This window comes from Danio rerio, chromosome 10 (assembly GCF_052040795.2).
Source record: "Danio rerio strain M-AB ecotype USA chromosome 10, GRCz13ab, whole genome shotgun sequence".
NCBI lineage: Eukaryota > Metazoa > Chordata > Actinopteri > Cypriniformes > Danionidae > Danio > Danio rerio.
In genome coordinates, this window is record NC_141030.1 from 35,014,202 (window position 1) to 35,035,032 (window position 20,831).

The window sequence follows — 20,831 nt, forward strand, 5'->3', positions numbered from 1 at the left end:
AAACTGGACGGACACAGTTTTAATTTACTAGAACTTCTGTTAAGTTGCTTTGACACAATCTAGAGTTTAATTTAGAATTATTAGCCCACCTTTCAATTTTGTTTTCTTTTTAAATATTTCCCAAATGTTGTTTAACAGTGCAAGGAAAAGTTCGCAGTATGTCTGATCAAATTTTTTTTCTTCTGGAGAAAGTCTTATTTGTTTTATTTTGGCTAGAATAAAAGCAGTTTTTTATTTTATTTTATTTTTTATTTAAGATCAAAATTATTAGCCCCTTTAAGCTATATTTCTTTTCAATAGTCTACAGAACAAACCATCGTTATACAATAACTTTAAGCTGCATACTAGTGTTTAGAAAAAATATCTAGTCAAATATTATCATGTACTGTCATCATGGCAAAGATAAATCAGTTATTAGAAATGAGTTATTAAAACTATTATATTTAGAAATGTGATGAAGAAATCTCTTCGTTAAACAGAAATTGTTGGAAAAATATACAGGCGGGCTAATAATTCAGGGGTTTAATAATTCTGACTTCATCTGTACATTGTAAAAGCACTAAAGAAATTAAGACAAACTGAATTGAATCACATTGTGCTTTTCTTAGCTGCTTTCCAGCTTTTCTTAGTTTGTCATTGTCAGTCACGCGCTTCTCAGCTCTTCAGTCCTGTAAAATTATTCTATCTCATTTGCATAGTCAACAAACACGTTATGCAAATATTTGCTTCAATTCAGTTCCTTTGGAATTGTACATAATTACGTGTTATGACAAACAGTGGCTACAAAGTATCTAGGGACTTTATTCTCACTTAATGATATCTGAACATCATTGCTTTCCACAAAATATATGTGGCTTTTATTCTAATCGAAAGATATAAGGAGCAAATACTGGACAAAAAAGGCTTTTGGTAGAGAAAAATGAAGGCAAAATTTTTTGGATGTTTTCAGGTTGACAGATTTGAATGGAACATTTTAACGGTTAATATGAGACCAGTGGATTAAAAATAACAACAACAAAATAAAATGCAACAGCTCTGAGTCATCATCTGATCTGATATCGTGTTATCTAATGCAACCGCATTCAGACTATTTGAAGTGTCTCTTAAGTGCCTTCATGATCATTGCATAACCAAAGGGGGAGAACTTTGTATTTGGGATGAGAATTTCCATTGTCAGATCACATTGGCGAGGCACTGCAGCATCACGCTTCCCAATGAGACAGTGAAAAATAGCAGCGCTGCTTTGCTACAATAAAAAATAATGGGATTTGAGGGCCTGTCTGCAAATTGTCTGCGCTCCCCCACCGTCCGCTCTGAAGTTTCAGCAAATCAATCACGGCTTTCAAAAGAGAAACCTACAGGGACTTTCCTCTCTCCATTTGCTGATTGTTTCCCCCTTTCGCTCTCCCTCCGTCTATCTTTCAATCTAAGCGAATGCATCAGGTTAAATGACTAGTACATTGTAAACCGATGTGGCCGGCAGCATTGTGCGCTTTCATCCGGTGTTATTATGGTCAAATTGACTTGTGCATCTTTATGCGTGTTAACAGATTGCCTTTGTGTATTTTGCACCTATGTGCATGTGTGCGCATACATCGCTCTTAATCTGCTTCGTGATGTGTGTGTGATCGTGCAGATTTTTCCCCGCCTGCGTCCCCTCTGAGTGTCCTGTTCCCCCCGAGAGAGTGTTTTGGAGAGGTGGAGCCTTTGCCCGTGTGGGACTGGAGCACAGCATGGGTGGAGGAGTTGGAGGCTCAGTTTAAAGCCTCCAGAGACCCCAGAAGACCTGCCCGAAACTCAGGCATCGAACGCTGGAGAGGACATCTGGAGAGCCCCTCGCACCGATGATCGACCCGCACACGCTTAAGGCTTGTTTATGGACTACATCTCCCTGTGTTCCTCAGGGCAACTGCCTTTACTTGTAGTTTCAACGGGTTTGGGTTAGTAGCAAGGTCAGTTAAATCGAACACACTGCTGGAAGGTACAGTATGTGCAGTGTACAGTACGCCACTTTCCATACGGACAGTTGTACCACAGCATAATAAAGACTATTGTAAATAAAGCAGTTTTATTTAATAAGCCTCCACATAAGCTTTTATAAAAAAATAAATAAATCAATTACGCTTTTATATGACAGAGCTATCTAAAGCAGTGGTCCCCAACCTTCTTAGGTCAAGACCTAACAATTTTACAGCAGCCCGAGGGATTCTACGTAGATTGCTAGGACCATCAACCATTTTCTCAGAAGATGACAAGCTGACCAAACATTGCTGTAACTCTGATACAAGTTTAATTTATGGAGAAAATAAAAAGTACTGCAATGTTTGGTTGTTCTGTGTTTGTTAAAAGTAATTAGTCTACCGAAATGTGTATAATCCATACAAAGTATGAAGCTGATCGGTCAGTTCTTGTCCATGACTCGCGAAACTGTGTGCCTGGCACGCATCGCTCTTATGAGCACGCTCAAGCAGCACACCTCCACTGGAAATAACAAAGTTGCGTGCGGAAAAGATGCAATATGCGATCGGCTGTCATTTGCGATCTCCAGCAGTTGATCTTTTTCTTGCACAGACATGCTGGATTCACCTGATATGTTGACAAATGAGTTGCGTATCCATTCCTTGGCAGTTCACGTGTCCTTCATTGGGCCATCTGTTTTTTCCTTATTTTGCTGCTTGTGGGTTAAACTTTGGCACTCAAGTGACCGAGATGTAACCCGAGAAAATAAAAGAGTTTTCAAAATAAAAGATTGTTCAGACTCGCATAATAAATAATTAAGGATTTCTTGTGTGGCCTGAGAACAATTAATCCACAAACTGGTACCGGTCCGCGGCCTAGGGGGGTTTGGGACCACTGATCTTAATTACACAGGAAATATTATACGAGACGTTTTGTATTTTTAGTTATTATGATATTTTTCTTGTTGTTTTTTGTGTATTTTATATTAAATAGTAGTTGGTTTTGCATTTAAACTGGAATATAATTGAAGTTATTGTTAGTGATTGTAGATTGTATGCTTTTTAACGTCTAGATGTAGAATTGGAAAAATGCATTAGCGACACCTGTAGCTGTTCTGTGAACTGCATCACGTTGACGGACTAGGAATTGAAAAATATACCGTTATGATTATTTGATTCTAAAGTATATTTGAGATTACAGACCATTTAGGTCTTTGTGAAATATAGTCTGACTGTAGTATCGCATGATACATTAAGATTTCATTGACGTTTATTTCAGATGTCATAGAATGAAAAGGATGGGAGTTCATCACATATATTTAAAGCCAAATCATCCCGAACATTGTTCACATAAAGTTAATTTGTTACAAGCTTTTCACATATTGACAAAAGGGTGATTACTGCATGAAAATTTATGAAAAATTATATTTGTACAAATAGTCCATTTTAAAGAAGTTATTTTATTGTTTATTACCTATTAATTAGTATTGAATTGTTTTAGATGTCCTTTTTATGTACATCATAAACATTCCTCACTTTCTGCACTACTAAAAAGCTCCATTTTAAGCATTATATTTTTACTAATTGACTTTTAAAAATTGTAATAAACATATTTTATCACAAGAAAAAGTAATTGTCTCTAAGATCACTTAGACAAATGTCTGTTGTTTTTTGCTGCCTTGTGTCTAACTGTTTTAAAGTTAAGGGAGTACAAGAGGTCTGTCAAGTGAACACGCACGGCCCTCCAGAGCTCTAATCCTCACCGCAAGCCAGAAGAACCAAATCAGACAACCCTCGACACCCACCGGCCACACACACACACACACAGAAAACACAAGTGACCATGGCATGACTGCAGAGGGATTATTGCTTGTCCCCTTCTCTCTCTCTCTCCCTACGGCCATATGCTTGGCACAAAAACACACCTCCCCCTTTACACACTTGTATTCGTGTGCACATAAACACACTATTCAGATCTACAGCCTTGAATTCGTCTGTGGCCAAAAAGGCATCTTTTTATAGCCTGCTGGTAATCCTTTGACCCAGTTTGCCATGCAAGAGCGCACTAAATACACTACCAACTTTTGCCTGTCTTGCACTCAGTTTGGTTCATTTGTCACAGAAGAGGTCCGGCAAGGGTTATTTTGCAGGAAACAACTCTTTATAACGTGATTAGGTTTTTTTGAAGTAGTGTTGATCAAATGCCTGCTGGTTACGTCCTTGAGATAAAATGTTCCGCTAGAATTTAGCAATTTGTGATTAAAATGTGTGCAAAAATTGTGAAGGTGTTCTGTGTGGGGTCACGGATCTCAAACTCCTGACTGACAAGATTCAGCCGCCCAAAATATGTTTTTGAATCACTATCGTTGTTGTGCATATGGTCACTTGTGGTTTTGACCCCCCACCTATTGGACGTTTAAAGTACTGCACTATATTATACCGTTTTTCAGTTTTACTTTCGTTTTAATTCTGTGGCTGATTTAAACTTTTATATAAAAGTGCTCTATTTTTACTCTATTTTTACTTTTTACAAGCTTTATATTTGTAAGTATTTAAGGGTCATTTGATTATCATCAGTTTTATACTACCTGTATTTTGTTGAACAAACACTTTTTCATGGCTTACACGTTATGCTGGTGGTGTAACAAATATGCAAATTTTGCTAATATTTGTTTTAAATGGTCTCTTTTAATAGATTTTCCTCATATGTGCATTGAGAATACTATGAAAACTGCTGGTTGAATTGAGAGATACAGAGAAGAACAATTGCCAGTTAAGTTACCCAAACTGTTTCTGCTGTTCTTGCGCTATCTGTTCAACTTTTGGTCAAGCAACAATTGGTTGGGACAGAATAATAATTATTATTATATCATTATTATGACTATTTAAATGTCAAAATGCTAATTTAAACAGCCACAGATATATTTCAGCAGTTGTGTGAAGCAAAAAACATGCTGATTTGTTGATTTGTGAAAGGTAATGCTTGAATTATAAACATCATGTCTGTTTTCCTAAGATTAATTACTTCACTTTTTTTCTTGTGCTTAAATGTTAAAACGACCCTGCTATGAATTTTCAGTCACTGAAATGGCCCCCCGGCAATTTGAGTTTGAGACCCCTGCTTTAGGTACACTGCTAGGGTGTTGTGGGTGGCTGGTTTACACAGTTTATAATGGTTGGTTCATTAATGTAAATAGAAGTTGTTGTTTTTTTAATAGGTTAATTTGAGTTGGCTATTTTTAATTTTATTTCTTAAAACATATGTGTGGCGAGGGGGCGCAGCCAAGCGCCGTGGGAACGGAATGAGGCCGCCGCGTAAGTTTATGCACCAGTGGTGCGCACCGGCCTCGAATCCCACGGAAGGAGCTCTGGACTATAAGAGGAGGAACGATGGTAGAGGAAGCCGAGAGAGGACCGGGCCCGGACATAATGTTTTACTTTTGCTTTCAGTTTGACGGCAGTCTCCTTGAGGAACTGCTGTGCGTTTGTTTTGGTTTAGACGGCAGTCTCCGTGAAGAGCAGCCATTCATGTTATAAATAAATATTCTTAATATTTAATTAAGAATATTTAATTCTTAATTAAAATATTCTCCGCCTCCTTCTTCCCGGAGGCCAAAGGGCCGTAAACTTCATTACAATATGGTTAAACAATAACAATATTATGCCTATGTCTCGTTCTACTGTTAGTTAAAATGCTAAATTGTGCAAAGACTTGGAATGGTGGACTTGAATAGACTTTAAATTTGTTGTGGCCGTTTATGCCAATAAAATGATTGGTCACACTTTATTTTGATCCTTGGTTTGTTGAATTTGAGTTACATTGCATCTACATGCCAACTAATTCTCATTAGATTATAAGTAGACTTTTAGGTTGGGGTTAGGGTTAGGTTTAGTGTAAGCTGACATGAAGTTTCTTATTGTCATTTAAATGTCTGTTGAAGGAGCAGTATCAGCAGATATTAAGCAGACAGACTACTAATTCTCAAATGGACCTTCAAAATAAAGTGTTACCAAATGATTACATCAGAATGCAACTATTTATAATTATAAAGTTGAATTATTATGTTTGAGACATATGCTTGCCATTTGTCATTGACAATATTATTAAAACATTTTTTTCACTGGTAAAATGAGACATTTGTCATTATCAGATTCCCTCTTGCATTATATTTAACTTTATATGGCTAGAGTAGTTGTATTGACCTTGCAATCATTTATTTTTTATGCACAATATGTTGTGTTTGCCATGAAAGAAAAAAAAAACATATTAAATGCTTGTCGTAATCATAAATTTAAAATGCGATATAATCATTTAAATGACGTAAGCGCTTTCCGTTTCACTTTTACTGCCGAGTGCACTCATGTCATGGCTACTGTCTCTCTGAGGGAAAAAAAAACGTACATGCAAATCATATCTCCCGCGCGGCTCCCAAACGATCACTGTGCAACAAACTGAGCGTTATTTACAAATTTATTATCTGTTATTCACAGCCTATGCAGGTTCTGTTCACTAAAGTAGAAATCAATCGTGGTCATATGAGCATACTCTCGGTAGTAAACAAACAGTAAACAAATACATCACATTACATTTTGAGGTGAATTATTTCTTATAAATACAGTATGGCACTTTTAACCCCATTTGGAGGTATGTATTTAAATAATGTGAAGACTTGTGCATCTGCCTTTTTGTCTTCTCCCGAATTTGAAAATATAATTGTCTGAATCGTAGAGATGCTGGATTAAGATTGTGTGGGGGGTCGAATCAAGAATTTTTTTTTTCGATTAAGTGTGCAGCCCTACAACTTGCAGATCCTGCAATGTGTCTATTGACAATTTGCACATTTCATTCACTGATGATGAATCAATATGTTGTGCAGCCCTAGTCTGCAACTTGGGACACTTAAAGCACAGTTGTGATATATGTTAGCACACATAAATGGCAACAGATTTTGAGAAATGTAGCAAAAAGGACTGTAAAAAAACAGCTGCAATATAACTGAAAAGTTGAAAATCAACTAATAAATCTTGCAATTGTGGCACACATTTTTATAAGAAAGATCATGTTAGAAAAAGCACGTAAGATGTGAAGTCAAACTCACTTTTTTATGATGTGGAAAACTATTTCTACGAAAAACACAAGTTTAACTGTGTCCACAAGTAATTGCACACAACTTTGGCATAATCTAAAGTATCTCACCACAAAATGCTACTGGACATGTTTTGCATCCAGGTTTAATCCTTCATGTAAGGGGATTGTTTAAATGTTTTACCACAAGTCTAAACGGTCATAATAATGATGACTTAGCAAGTAACGCTAACAATTCACTTGCCAGGGAAATTTAAAACCATGCATCAATGTCTCCAAATTTCTGTCAAACCATTTCTGTGTTGGGACAGCTCCAACTATTTCCAGGAATAGTAAGTAGCATGGGACAGATTTCCAATGTAATGCATTGCAGCTCTAAATTATCGGCTAAATTGACATTAATGTCCAACACCTGAGTCATCATCTCTCTCGTCTGTATCTGTCAACACACTAAATTAAAATTAAAGCCCCCTGTGTGGTGCGCCGTCCAGTCGAGTGGGCTTACCGGAGGTCCTGTACCCAGTTGGAGGTTCAGGGACGGGTGTGTGTGTGTGTGTGTGGAGATGAGAAATGGCAGAGTGTTTTGCACTGACCCCATGGGATCCAGCCTTCTGTTGGCCTTCACTGACCCAGATCTGCCCCGAGAAAGATTAAACTCAAGGGTCCTTCTGTTCCCTGAAGCCTACGCTCCACAGGCATGGAGTCAGTTCAACTGTGGAAAGAAGAAGAACAAGCGTTTATTTGCAGTTGGTCAATAATTGTGAAGATTATTTGAAAACAGTTGACTGCTTATTAAAGGATCTCTAATGGGAGTTTATCTCAGAGGTGCAAACATTGCCATATACTGTAGGACTGAGCAATGGGGGCAATATATATGATATTGACAAACTAATTGTCTAGTGAGAGGTTCCACAATATACACTCAAAAAAAAGTTCAACCAACTTGTTTAAAATGAGCTGAAACACAATTATTTAGTTTTTTGAGGACAAATTAATTGTTTTATGTTCAATTCACTATTGAGTAAACAATCTATTTTGTTGAGACAACACGAATGAATTGTGTGGATGCCTTTTTTACAGTGTTTCATTTGAGCATCCACAATAGTCACATCACAGGATATGCAATGTTGAGTCGGGATTATAGTTGACCAGAAGCCACGGACTGAAAGTGTCATTTGAATATGTTTTTTTAGGGCACTATAGATACTTCAAAGCATTCAACCACAAAGAAATTCACCATTTGTAACTTAAATAATAATTTCATTGAATTATTTATACAGAAAAGACTTTGCAGTGTTATTTTACATTTGATTATTCAATTTCTGTACCCAAATATTATAGTATTTGGCAACCCTGAAAACAATAAGGCGCTGTTTATCACACTTTTGTCTTTGGTCTGTTGAATTTATTTATTTTACTTGTAATTTGTCTATTGCATTTTATGCATGATTCACTCCCCTACAGAAACATCCCAATCAAAATAAATAAATTATTTACAAATAGCATTATTCATATCATCTGGTGAGTTTGTATATGTATTCAATCGTGTGTCTATACAGCCAAGCTGAAATTATTCATACTGATTCAAATTCTGACTTAAAGTTACTTTTATTCAACAAGGAAATGTTTTTTTGACCAGAAATGACACAGGCTTCTCCCAAATGATAATAAGGCTACTTTCACATCGCAAGGCTGCTCAAATCAGATTTTTTTTGTCTAAGATCTGATTTTTTATTTTTATTGTTTTTGCATAGCTGTTCACACTGTTGTCATAAATGGGGCCAAAATCAGATTTCCATCGTAAACAGGTCATGGTCCTTAACTGACCCACATGTGCAAAAGTACAATTACGGACAGCACAAAACATCCAATTATGCAAACAATGTGTTTACTGTATGAAGTTAAGGTTTAGATTAGGTTTAATGTGAATTTTGCCCTTTCACCAGACAACTGTGGTTTACTTTATGAACTGTAAATGGTTGTTCTGCTACTATACGCATTTCAGCATTTGAAACTCTCTTGTGATTGGAAACACTGATCACTTGTGATTTTTTGGGCATCTTTCTGACCACCGGTGTGGTGAACTCATCAAGGATTAAAGAGCAACCGCAGATTGAACTGTGAAGGCAGAGTTTTTATATTCATATCACTTTCATATATATTTTTTTCTATTAATGTATTAATCATTTAAGAGAAATATAGCTATTTTATGTAGGCCTATGTGTTTATTAATTTTTTATGGACATTTTTTTTATAAAGCATTTTTCATGGACATATTTTTTATGTGATTGGTTAATAAGCACCAGTTTTGAGTTGAAAACTTTTTTCATAATGAACAACCAACTTTTTATAGAAAAGTATTGCCCTGTGTGCTATTCTACTATGCTGCTGAGGAGTAGATGATGTTTGCAGCACAGAACTATGACGCATGTGGATTAAGATTATCTAAATGTCACTTGAAATCCTACATAACCGTTCTCACTACGGTTGGATTGCAAAACATCAGATCTGTATCTGATTTAAAACTACATAAGAACGTGGCACAAATCTGAATTGAAAAGATCAGATTCCATGCGGTTTGAGCTGTTCACACTGTCAAAACTAAAACAGATCCGAGTCACAGGTGGGCGTATTTGGTGTGAACGTAGCCTTAGAAGATGTGTAAGAGACATGATTGAAGGAAAAACTATTTCTTCAAGTATAAGTATTTTTTAAATAACTTTAAGTCAGAATTTGCCAGGGGTATGGATTATTTCAAGTTTGACTATATTTATATACACAATATATTGCAGGAAAAAAAATATCGCAATGTCAGATTTTTCCAATATCTTGCAGCCCAAGTCTATTGTTTCATATTATCATTTCAAGAGTTCACACTTAGCTGATGATTGATTATAAAGCTTGTTTGGCATGCTGTCCCGTTTGCAAGGTGAGAGGAGAGTTTGAGCTCAGGTAGATCTTGAGAACTCCCCACTGTAGTAACTAATGAACAGATAGTGATTGCTCTTAAGAGATAACTACTTACTAGGAGAATGTCTATGGTGCCGATTTGGAATAGTCAATTAACTTAAGTTGCATGTTTTTGGACGGTGGGAGGAAACCGGGGAACCCGGGGGAAACCCATGTGAGCACGGGGAGAACATGTAAACTCCACACAGAAACGTCGGCTGGCTTGGTAAGGACTAAAACCAGTGACATTCTTGCTGTGAGGCAACAGTGCTAACCATTGGGCCACTGTGCCACCCATCTTGAAAAGGAGGAGGAGTAGGGGTGGAAGAGGGGATTCTTCAAAATAAAGATGCTGGAACTTAGGGTTTTTATAGTGGCTTAGGAACCGTCTGATGGGTGAATCATGAATTGAATAATGCGGGACCACATTATTTATTATTCACATCATAAGCATGTGATCCTCTTGAAATTAATTTATAAATAAACTTTACTTATTTTGTTGTGCCGCCAAAAAAAATTGTTTACAGTAATTCTATTTTCAGCATTGGCATGGCCAATCTGAATGCAGACAGAAACATGAATAAACAGCATGGCTTGAAAGTACAATATTTACATTTGGCATTTTATTTATCAATATTTAATTTTATGTCGTTATGCCAGCAATAGTTGTTAATAAGTGTTTTATATTTCTTTAATATTTATTTGATATTTGACGAGTTCAGATGCAAAAACCACTAAATGCCGTCTGAAATTTTCTCGTATAATAAGCATTTTTTTCAGCCTCCTACGCTTATGTTCAGTTATTTCACTCTAAAGAACTTAATTGTCACGATAAAAGTACAATTTCTCAGCTTCCACAAAGGAGTCAAAAAACAGAAATGCTAATTTTAGAAGAAAATATCAAATGGCATTTAATTTTTGCATCTAAACTCATTTCTACATTATTAATCAAACACTTGCCCAGACGTTTTACATAAAGAAAAACCATCATATTTGAGTGAGTACATATTTCAGCATATCCTTTAAAACGTTCAAGTGGAACTAGTCCTTTCCATGTGGTCAATATTAACAAACTGAATACATCGCGATATGCATCTCTATCAGGATATGAGATGACTTGTATATCGTGATTTAAGATTTTTGTCGCCCAGCCCTATTGCCACATACAGTGAATCCTCACACTTTAGACTGTAAACGCTAATATCATTCTTTTCTTGCCACTAAAGAGCATTCAGGCATTCTAACCTGGTGTTTGTCATAAAACATCTTGACATTGATTTCAAAGCCAAATGCCAAAGCCGCTGTTTTACTAGCTTGTTTGAACATCGTCCTCTTGGTTTTAATGTGGCAATTGCATGTGCTTTGCATACATTAAAGGAACAATGAGGTTGAAGACATCCATCTCGGGGTTCTGTAATTAACATGGAAATGGGAGAATGGTATTTTGACTGTGCTTCGCTCGCCTCTGGCCCTCCTGGGCGTGTCTCCAACGACACAAAGCTAATGAATGAGCTAGTGATTTATGGGTAGTGGGCTTACACTTAAAGAAGAGTGCGTGTCTTGACTACTTGGTCTGAATTCTAAGGAGACCTTTAAAGGTGAAAGCTCAGATAATCCTTGTGCCCTCTATAGCTCTCAATAAATTGCACCCTCTATTGGATGTGCCTCTAAAAATGGTCTCTGAAAACTGTGAGAACATGACACTTATTGTTTATAAGTTTAATGGCACAAATAAGCATACCTATGTGGTGATGTTGACCAGATTTCTGCAAACTGAAACATGTTCTTGGAGGTAGAGCCTTGTTAAAATGGAGAGTTTAGTTCCAATTTGCTTCAACGACTGCCTGGAATGTTCTGGTAATCCTGCAGGCCTGCAAGCTTTGGATATTTATATCAGTTTTATATTTTCTAAACGAGACTTTTGTCATTGTTTTGGAGCACACTAGCAAACAGATAACCTTAAATCTAACAGACTTTAAAATCTAACCTTTTTTTTTTTATTTCATGGGACATTTAAAAAGTGACAAATTGTATAATTTGTTTCTGCCCAAATAGTTTAAATTCACTTAAACTCTTAGTCAAAGACCTTGAAAACACATCAAAAAAACTGTTCACACTATATTATATTATATTATATTATATTATATTATATTATATTATATTATATTATATTATATTATATTATATTATATTATATTATATCATATCAAATTATATTATATTATATTACATTATATTATATTATATCATATATCATATCAAATTAAATTATATTATATTATATTAAATTATATTATATTATATTATATTATATTATATTATATTATATTATATTATATTATATTATATTATATTATATTATATTATATTATATTATATTATAAGGTTAAACTTTGAAATCAAATCATGTGCTCAGAATTCTGCTAACTGAAACATGCTCTTGGAGGTAGAGCTTTGTTAAAATGAACAGTTTAGGTCCAATTTGCTTCAACGACTGCCTGGAATGTTCTGGTAATCCTGCAGGGTTTGATTAGTTAGTTCAGGTTTGTTTGACAGAGAGTGCATGTCCTCTTTTTCAGCACTGCTGGTTCCTGAAATATTTTTACTAATCACTTTAAATGTATTCCGATATACTGTAAGGATGCGTTAAAACCTTATATGTCATTAACCAATCCAACCATGAGGAAACTTTAGATTTTATGGCAATTGAAGTGTATGAAATCTGAACAAAAGTCAAAGTTATGAGATGTGTTTATTTTACGGATTAAAGAAGAAAAAGAGCTACACACTTGTGAAGTATTGTGAATGACACAATGGAATAAAAAAATGATGGAAAGATCTAATAGTATTAATAAAAGTTATTGCAGAAACATTGTATTTTGTTTATTGCTAAAGAAAACACCAAATAGGATATTTTGATGAAGGCTGAAAACAAGCAATCATTGACTTCTTTGGTAGGAAAAACAAATACTATGAAATCAACTTGTTTGTGTTCAACAGAAAAACTTAATTCATAAAGGGTTATCATAAAGACACTGTAATAAGTCAGACCTTTACTCAATTAAAAGCCTGGAACACCCAAGTTGTATTCCCGGTTTGTTTTGTATCAAATGTTAAACAAATTTCAAACAAAAAGTATTAAACAAACCTGATAAATATCAATTTGAATAATCAATGACTACTGAGTTGTCAATTACTTTAATTACCGTTTACCGTATTCAAATCTTTCAGCTAAGTGAAATCTAGGGCCCTATCATACACTCGGCGCAGTGTTGCGCAAGGCGCGGCGCAATAGTCTTTTGCTAGTTTCAGCTTGGTGCAAGAGTCGTTTTGCTAAGCTGTTTAAATGGCAAATGCATTAGCGCTTATTTGTGCACCCATAGGTGTTCTGGTCTAAAAAGGAAGGCGTTCTGAGGCGGACCGCTGGCGCGTTGCTATTTTGAGAAACTATAATAGATTTTTCATTAGACCAAAACTAACCCGGTCTAAACTCTGGCGCAGAGTTGCGCCTCGCTTACGCACTGCTTAATACGCACAAGAGAGCAATAGGCAAATCTCTTTACATATGAAAAAATTTAGATATTAAGGTTATATATAGGATATAATAAGAATAGATATAGAATATAAATATAAAGGATTAAAATATTACAAAACATATTATTTTCTAGCCTACATAAATATGAAAAATCACTGCTTTTATGTCTTCTTCATCTCGGGAGGCTTTTTCAGTTCATTTATAACAATTTGCTTTTGTATAATGTTATTATTATTAGCAGTATTATTTATTATATCCATATGTATATTTGTTTTATTAAAAACAAGCTTAGATTTGCCCAACTGTCAGGTTTTAGACTATATGGGGCACAGCATGTGTTTTGGGATATAACTCGAGTTTTTGAGCACACTTTGTTATTATTATTCATTTATTTGTTTGCTGGAAATTAGAATTGAATTTAGAAATAGTTGAAACGAATATTTCCGCTTAACAAACAAAAGTATTTATTTATAGACTAATTGATGTCTGTGCGTAAAGGTTTCCCTATCCAAGAGCGAATGTGAAAGTAGTTCCATTATCTCTCATTCTCACGCAGTAGATGCTCTGTTTAACAGTTTTCTGTTAAAAAAAACTGTGAACTGTTTGCTTGTGAAATGCTAATTTATTTCCACTTAGACTTACTTTGCATCCTGTAAATAGCTAATGCGCTCTTGGCGTGACGCAGCTGGCTCTTAAAGGTTATGGGAGATGAGACTCTAATTGGTTTATTCTCAAAACACACCTATAACTCATTAAGAAAATAAACTCAACCCTTTTAGACCATGCGCCATGGCGCAAGGCAGATTTTCCCATCCTTAAATTAGCAAAAACGCGTCCTGACACCACGCCCTGAAAGCGTTTGCGCCCTGCGTTTTGCGCTCTGCGCATGGACCGTCAAAATAGAGCCCCTAAAGTTAAATCAGTAAGGTCAGAGTCAGTGTTGCCATATTGAATGGTTTTAAATTTGTTTGTGTGTGTAAAATGGCATTGGCGGGTTGACAAAATGTGGGCGGTTTTGACATGTAAATTTCATATGCAACTTAATGAAATTTAAAATTTAACAAAACATAGCTGTGTGCTCCCACTCCATTCAGTTAGTGATCAGTGCATAGCATAAACCATGTGGGCCCACCTGCAAGAGGGGGTGAGGGAAAGTTGTATCAAAATCTGACTCCCGGACAAATCTGACTCCCTTTCCCGTGCACGCACATCACAGCTTTTTATCATGACACGTCTATCGCAACTGACAGCATTGACAAACACAGAATTGACAAGCAGCACCTACTTATGTTCAAAATAATTTAAAACACCAAATGGCACAAATTTATACCCTGTTTCTGAAGTAAAACATATTTTAATAGGTAGCTATAATCTGCACAACATAAGTGTTGCAGTGTTTCAATGTGATCTGGATATGTTGTGGTTCTGACAGGCCTGTAGCCGGAAGGGGGATTCGGGTGGTTTGAAAGACCCACCCTCACTGAGGTGCAGAATTTGCCCCATACATGAGCTCATTTGTCCTATTTTGACTATTAAGCCATCATAAATTGTGAAAGAACCCCATCAAAAGCTTTAATACCAAGCGGAATCTGAAGAAAGTGAAGTCATCGTTCACTACTGCATTGTTGTTCAATAGAGGCAATGGATTTTACAAATTTTATTTTAGATTTATTCTAAATCTTGGACCTTATTCTTGAAAGAAAAAAAGGCAAAATTTTTATACTAATTATGCTATTATTGTTATTCATGATTTTTCAAATGTATTTTTCACCAAAAAAAGACCAAAAACATCGTTAAGGTCTACATTGTTATTAAGTTTTAATTACTCAATATTCAAGTGGACAAATTCTGACTGTAGAAACATGAATGTGCTGCTCAGTTTGTTATTTGCCTAATAAATGACAATAGACTACAGTTTTTATTTTAAAACTTTAACAGATTTAATTTTTTCGAATGATATATGTAATAAATTTTTATTTTTTATTCATATTTCTTTATTCTAAATCTTTAGGAAATATTTTTAGTACATCAAAAAAGTGTACGCGACTATGATGACCACCCGACAAGCTAATTCAGCCAAAAATAGAGCCTAAAATGTCACTAGTATTTAAACCATAGAAAATGAAGTGAATAACTGCAAAAAGGTCCAGTTTTTGAGACAAAAGAACCACCTCATCCACCAGACTGGCAATGGGCTTGGCTGGTGTTTGCTGTGTGGTTAAAACTTTATGATAGTAAAGTAACTGGGTTAATTTCGATTGAATAAATTCAAATTAAGTAAAATATTACTCTAATATTTTGGGCAATTTTATTTTATTTATTTTTTATTTATTTATTTATTGTTTGTGCGTTTGGCCGGGTTTTGGACAGCTTTTGGCCTGGAAAAAGTCACATATTTCAGGTAACACTGGTCAGAGTTTGTACACATTGACATATTATGCGTTTTATCAGCACATTTTAATGAAATATATTATCATGTCAAGTTAGTTGTTTAATAAAAACAAAGCGAATAAAATGTTCCACTGTTAAACTATGCAAATGGCTGGTTGTTTAACTATTCTCATGTCCACTATCTACAAGCACACGCCATTTTATCATTTCTAACGTTACTTGTTGGCTTTCTGATTTTCTCACCTCAGGCTAGTGAGTCTCAGGTGGGAGTGACTCGCATTCTTTGTTTTCTCATTCCATTCTTTACCCTCTACTCGCTTTATTTAAATCAGTTTCTTTCTCCACTCTTGTTTTCTTCGTTCCTCATCCACAAACAGCCCACAGCATCCACTATTGCCCTGGAAGAGCTGATTTCATGCCCTTCGGTGAGGTGGAAGTTCCTGCCGTAACCGTAGAAACCGAAGATTTACGGTCTCGGCTGTTAACTGTCGCACAGTTTATTACTGAAAATGTATATGTTAAAGGGACCGTGCGTAAAAATTCCTAATATTGATCACTTTTTCAATAGACAATGTGTGAATAGCACGTAGGCTAATAAAACTTCTGAAAGCCTGTGGACTTTGTAATGTAAGTTATGCGAGAAACCATTTTTGCAGAGTAAACAGGATGTGACGTACCAATTCGAGTACTAGGTCTTCTATGCGATTTTGAATGAATGAAACTTATTAATATTTTATGGTGTCTTTGTTAAGAATAAAGCAGTGCTTATTTACATATTCTGCTAAAACGGGTTTCTCATCAGCATGGATAACATGGGTTTAAATGTTAACAGTATCACTGACACTTACTAAAGCAATAAACAATATTGCATTACTGAATCACACTCTGTCTCTTTACATTATTTGTAGGCCCTGCATGCACAAGCAACAAGTTATAGCTGCAGTTCACTTATTTTCTATATTTAAAAATTTACATTGATTACTTTGCTAGCTCACATTGCTGTATTTAAGTTGAATAATAAATCCATGCAAGTAAAGCAGCGGTTCTCAATTCTGGTCCTCACCCCCAGGGGGTGGAACCGATAACCAATAACCTAAAGAAATGGAAGGGCATCTTCTGTGTAAAACACATACTGGATAAGTTGGCGGATCATTCCGCTGTGGCCAACCCTGATGAATAAAGGGACTAAGCCAAAGGAAGATGAATGAAATTATATGCAAAAGAAAGTCCCGCCCCTACTCTAATATTTAGTTTCAGTTAGAAGTACATGGCCATACTGGAATAAAAGTATGGAACAAAATCAATGCCTAAAGTCTTGAATTAAAAAGCTTGTTGAATATCACAAACTGAAAAAAATAATACACCGTATTAACAAGTTCTTGCATTTTAATGACTTGAATTCCAGGGTTTGTATTTTTAGGTCCTGAAATTTAACATATCTGTTTGTTTAAGCTTTGAATATTTCAACGAAAAATATTTCAAACACGTTTTCATACTTAAAAATTAAATAATTCATATTCAATTTTCAGATTTCACTTACAAAATATTCAATACCCTTTAAAAATACGATGTATAATATTCCAAAGGTCATTTTCAGTTCATTTTATTTCAGTTCAAATATTCGCTTCCATAAATTCAGTGGATCAAATTCGACTATTAAAATTCAACATTACATCCGGGAACTGCAGGAAAAGCAATAGATTGCAGATTGAAGATCGCCAGCTGCTCTAGCTTTCACCAGCAGGTGGAGATGGAATGTAAGATTTTTAACCCAGTAAACAGGCGAGAAAAAGGCTAATAAAGGCACAAAAGTAGCATTTAATATTAATATCAATGCCTTGGACATTATAAATGATAAAAAGTATGAGTAAAATGAGTAAATGAGGTTTTAGTCATCTATATTTGCCCTTATGTAACGGAAGCCAGCTGGTGATCGCGTAAATCTCAGTTCTCGGATCCAGTGACAGACGTTGTTCTGCAATCTTATCGGAGCTTATGCCGGCTCGCTCCCTGCTCGGACCGGTGCAGTTACTTGCACATAAACCGCCTTTTGATGAATATGATGTTACACATTGTCTATCATTATTGACTCTTTCTTCCATAGACGCAAAGTATATTGACAGCTAAAGAATATAAACGTAAGAGAAACAGGAAAGGAAATATTATAATAATACAAAATAGATAAACATTGACAGGGCTAAGAACAATTACGAACAAAGATATTCAAAAGCAGAGAGATTTTATGAGAATGTCACACAAAACAGTTTACTTGGAACTGTTAAACAGTGTTCAGGTATGATTTAAGGTTGGTTATGGATGGGGGCGTCTAATTTAAAATAATTTAACATAACATGCGAATGCATTAAAGGAGCGTCTTCAGTTATTGTTTAAACGCAGCTATGTCAGGATTGGGATAGGTTATATAATTTCATTATTTAAATTATGATTGTTAATATTAATATTTTATGACATGTATTTGGGCTATTGCGCTTAAATAAGTCATCTGTGATTCTAAATTAATATTTCTATTTATCCTTTGTAGCTATCACTTTGCTATCGTCTTTCTCTTCTTTTTTCCTATTTTTTGTGGTTCTGCCACGGTTACGTTTGCAAAATGTCTTTAGTTTGTCCAGAATATTTATTTTCCACTAAAATAGAGACGAAGCAGAAGGAAAATGAATGAATTGATGAATGAATGAAATGATTGACGTTTTTATGCATGTGCGGTGCGGCTTGCTCACGACAAAGACGAACGAGTGGCCCGCGAGCTCCGGTGGGCGGTCAGAGCCAGCGCCGCATCTGGTTAAGAGATGCTGGATGGCTGCCAATATGATAGGAATTCTTCCGAAGTTTCAGATGATATCTGGGCTTGTGCATAATAATGTAAAATAAAAGTGAAAGTCATGACATTTGGCCAAGCATAAGAATAGCCTACAAGAGTGTTTCGATTATTATCATGACATGTCATGCTTGGGATTATATGAATAACACCTCGCTGTTTACCTTTCCGAAAGTGGAGCTGACGTCGGCGCGAAATTGCTTGTATAATTGTAAAAAGAGTGATGAATATTAATGGATTTCTTATATCTGTCATTTCTGATAATATAATTGATTTAACTAGTATGAGAGTATCCAACACTCATTTAGCAAAAATGCATCCAGAATCCTAAACCAATAACTTTGTCAAGCCAAAATTATGATTTTATAGACCAATGATTTTTTTAAACAAGAAAAAAGAAACTATTAGCTACCCTAGCAATTGTTTATTTTAATATGATCATCTCAAAATATAAAATAAAAACATAATTGTTTGACTTTGTGAAATCATAAAACACACTTGCAGAAAAGAGTTAATAGAATAAATGAGCAAATACACTCCAGTAGATGGCGATTACAGCTCGGTAATAATCCCATGATGATAAACAGAGCTGATTTGCAGGAACCCCTCAACCACGCATGTCAAACCACGCATTCTAAACATTAATCTTATGAAACTAGCTGAAGTGACAACTATATTAAATTTAAACCAGTTTAAATAAGTTTATAATAGCTGCAAAAAAGATCAACATTGCTAATCATAAAATACAAACGGTTGCTGAAAAGTTATAAATAATGGTTTTCTCATTTAATACTGAAAACAAATTAAAGTCAGTTATAACTGCCTATTATCAAACCACAGGCGACTCATTTTATTACTTATAATTGGCTGCGACATTGCCACATTTGCGTTAATACATTTTTCTCGCCTATAGGCTACATAACAATAAAACAATATTCTGGACAAACTAAGACATTTTGCAAACGTTTAACCGTGGCAGAACCCCAATAATTAGAAAAAAGAAGAGGAAGACAGGCATGAGTGAGTCAATAATGATAGACAATGTGTAACATCATATTCATCAAAAGGCGGTTTATGTGCAAGTAACTGCACCGGTCCGAGCAGGGAGCGAGCCGGCATAAGCTCCGATAAGATTGCAGAACAACGTCTGTCACTGGATCCGAGAACTGAGATTTACGCGATCACCAGCTGGCTTCCGTTACATAAGGGCAAATATAGATGACTAAAACCTCATTTACTCATTTTACTCATACTTTTTATCATTTATAATGTCCAAGGCATTGATATTAATATTAAATGCTACTTTTGTGCCTTCATTAGCCTTTTTCTCGCCTGTTTACTGGGTTAAAAATCTTACATTCCATCTCCACCTGCTGGTGAAAGCTAGAGCAGCTGGCGATCTTCAATCTGCAATCTATTGCTTTTCCTGCAGTTCCCGGATGTAATGTTGAATTTTAATAGTCGAATTTGATCCACTGAATTTATGGAAGCGAATATTTGAACTGAAATAAAATGAACTGAAAATGACCTTTTGAATATTATACATCGTATTTTTAAAGGGTATTGAATATTTTGTAAGTGAAATCTGAAAATTGAATATGAATTATTGAATTTTTAAGTATGAAAACGTGTTTGAAATATTTTTCGTTGAAATATTCAAAGCTTAAACAAACAGATATGTTAAATTTCAGGACCTAAAAATACAAACCCTGGAATTCAAGTCATTAAAATGCAAGAACTTGTTAATACGGTGTATTATTTTTTTCAGTTTGTGATATTCAACAAGCTTTTTAATTCAAGACTTTAGGCATTGATTTTGTTCCATACATACTGGAATAAAAGTCTCAGCATCATCCTGTTCACAGACTTTAAACATGTTGTTTTTTGCATTGAAACACAGCTCATACAAAACTGACTATTAAATGAGAAAACAGTGGGCATGGCTTGCTTTTTCTGCTGTAAGCTGATTGGATGTAGTAAAATAGGCATTTCATTCATAAGAATGGGAAAAGGGTTTCGGGAGAGTTTTTTACCTAATAGACCTCTTCCTGGCCGATCAAACCAAACGGCGAT

General features: G+C 35.3%; 1 protein-coding gene and 2 long non-coding RNA genes across 8 annotated transcripts in view; 2 read left to right on the forward strand and 1 right to left on the reverse strand.

Moving 5' to 3' along the window:
* Nucleotides 1–3,587, forward strand: part of robo4 (roundabout, axon guidance receptor, homolog 4 (Drosophila)) — a 37,416-nt gene extending 33,829 nt beyond the window's left edge. For both annotated transcript variants that reach the window (XM_087270856.1, XM_087270857.1), the window contains exon 19: nucleotides 1,637–3,587. In XM_087270856.1, coding sequence (XP_087126982.1) covers nucleotides 1,637–1,848 — 212 coding nt within the window. In that variant the 3' untranslated portion in view covers nucleotides 1,849–3,587. The remainder of the gene's footprint in view (nucleotides 1–1,636) is intronic.
* LOC137496596 (uncharacterized) overlaps nucleotides 1–16,582 on the reverse strand; it is a 39,583-nt gene extending 23,001 nt beyond the window's left edge. For 3 of the 5 annotated variants that reach the window (XR_015501266.1, XR_015501267.1, XR_015501264.1), the window contains exons 1-2: nucleotides 16,163–16,582; nucleotides 7,638–7,756 (exon numbers count right to left, since the gene is read on the reverse strand). This is a non-coding gene — a long non-coding RNA (uncharacterized LOC137496596). Of the gene's footprint in view, nucleotides 1–7,637; nucleotides 7,757–16,138 lie in introns of all 5 variants that reach the window. The other 2 variants (XR_015501268.1, XR_015501265.1) reach the window with 1 other exon arrangement.
* Nucleotides 3,866–16,606, forward strand: LOC147835111 (uncharacterized). The gene is made up of 3 exons (XR_015501286.1): nucleotides 3,866–5,407; nucleotides 5,774–7,758; nucleotides 16,252–16,606. It is a non-coding gene; the product is annotated as an uncharacterized LOC147835111 (long non-coding RNA).
* The last annotated feature ends 4,225 nt before the right edge of the window (nucleotides 16,607–20,831 follow it).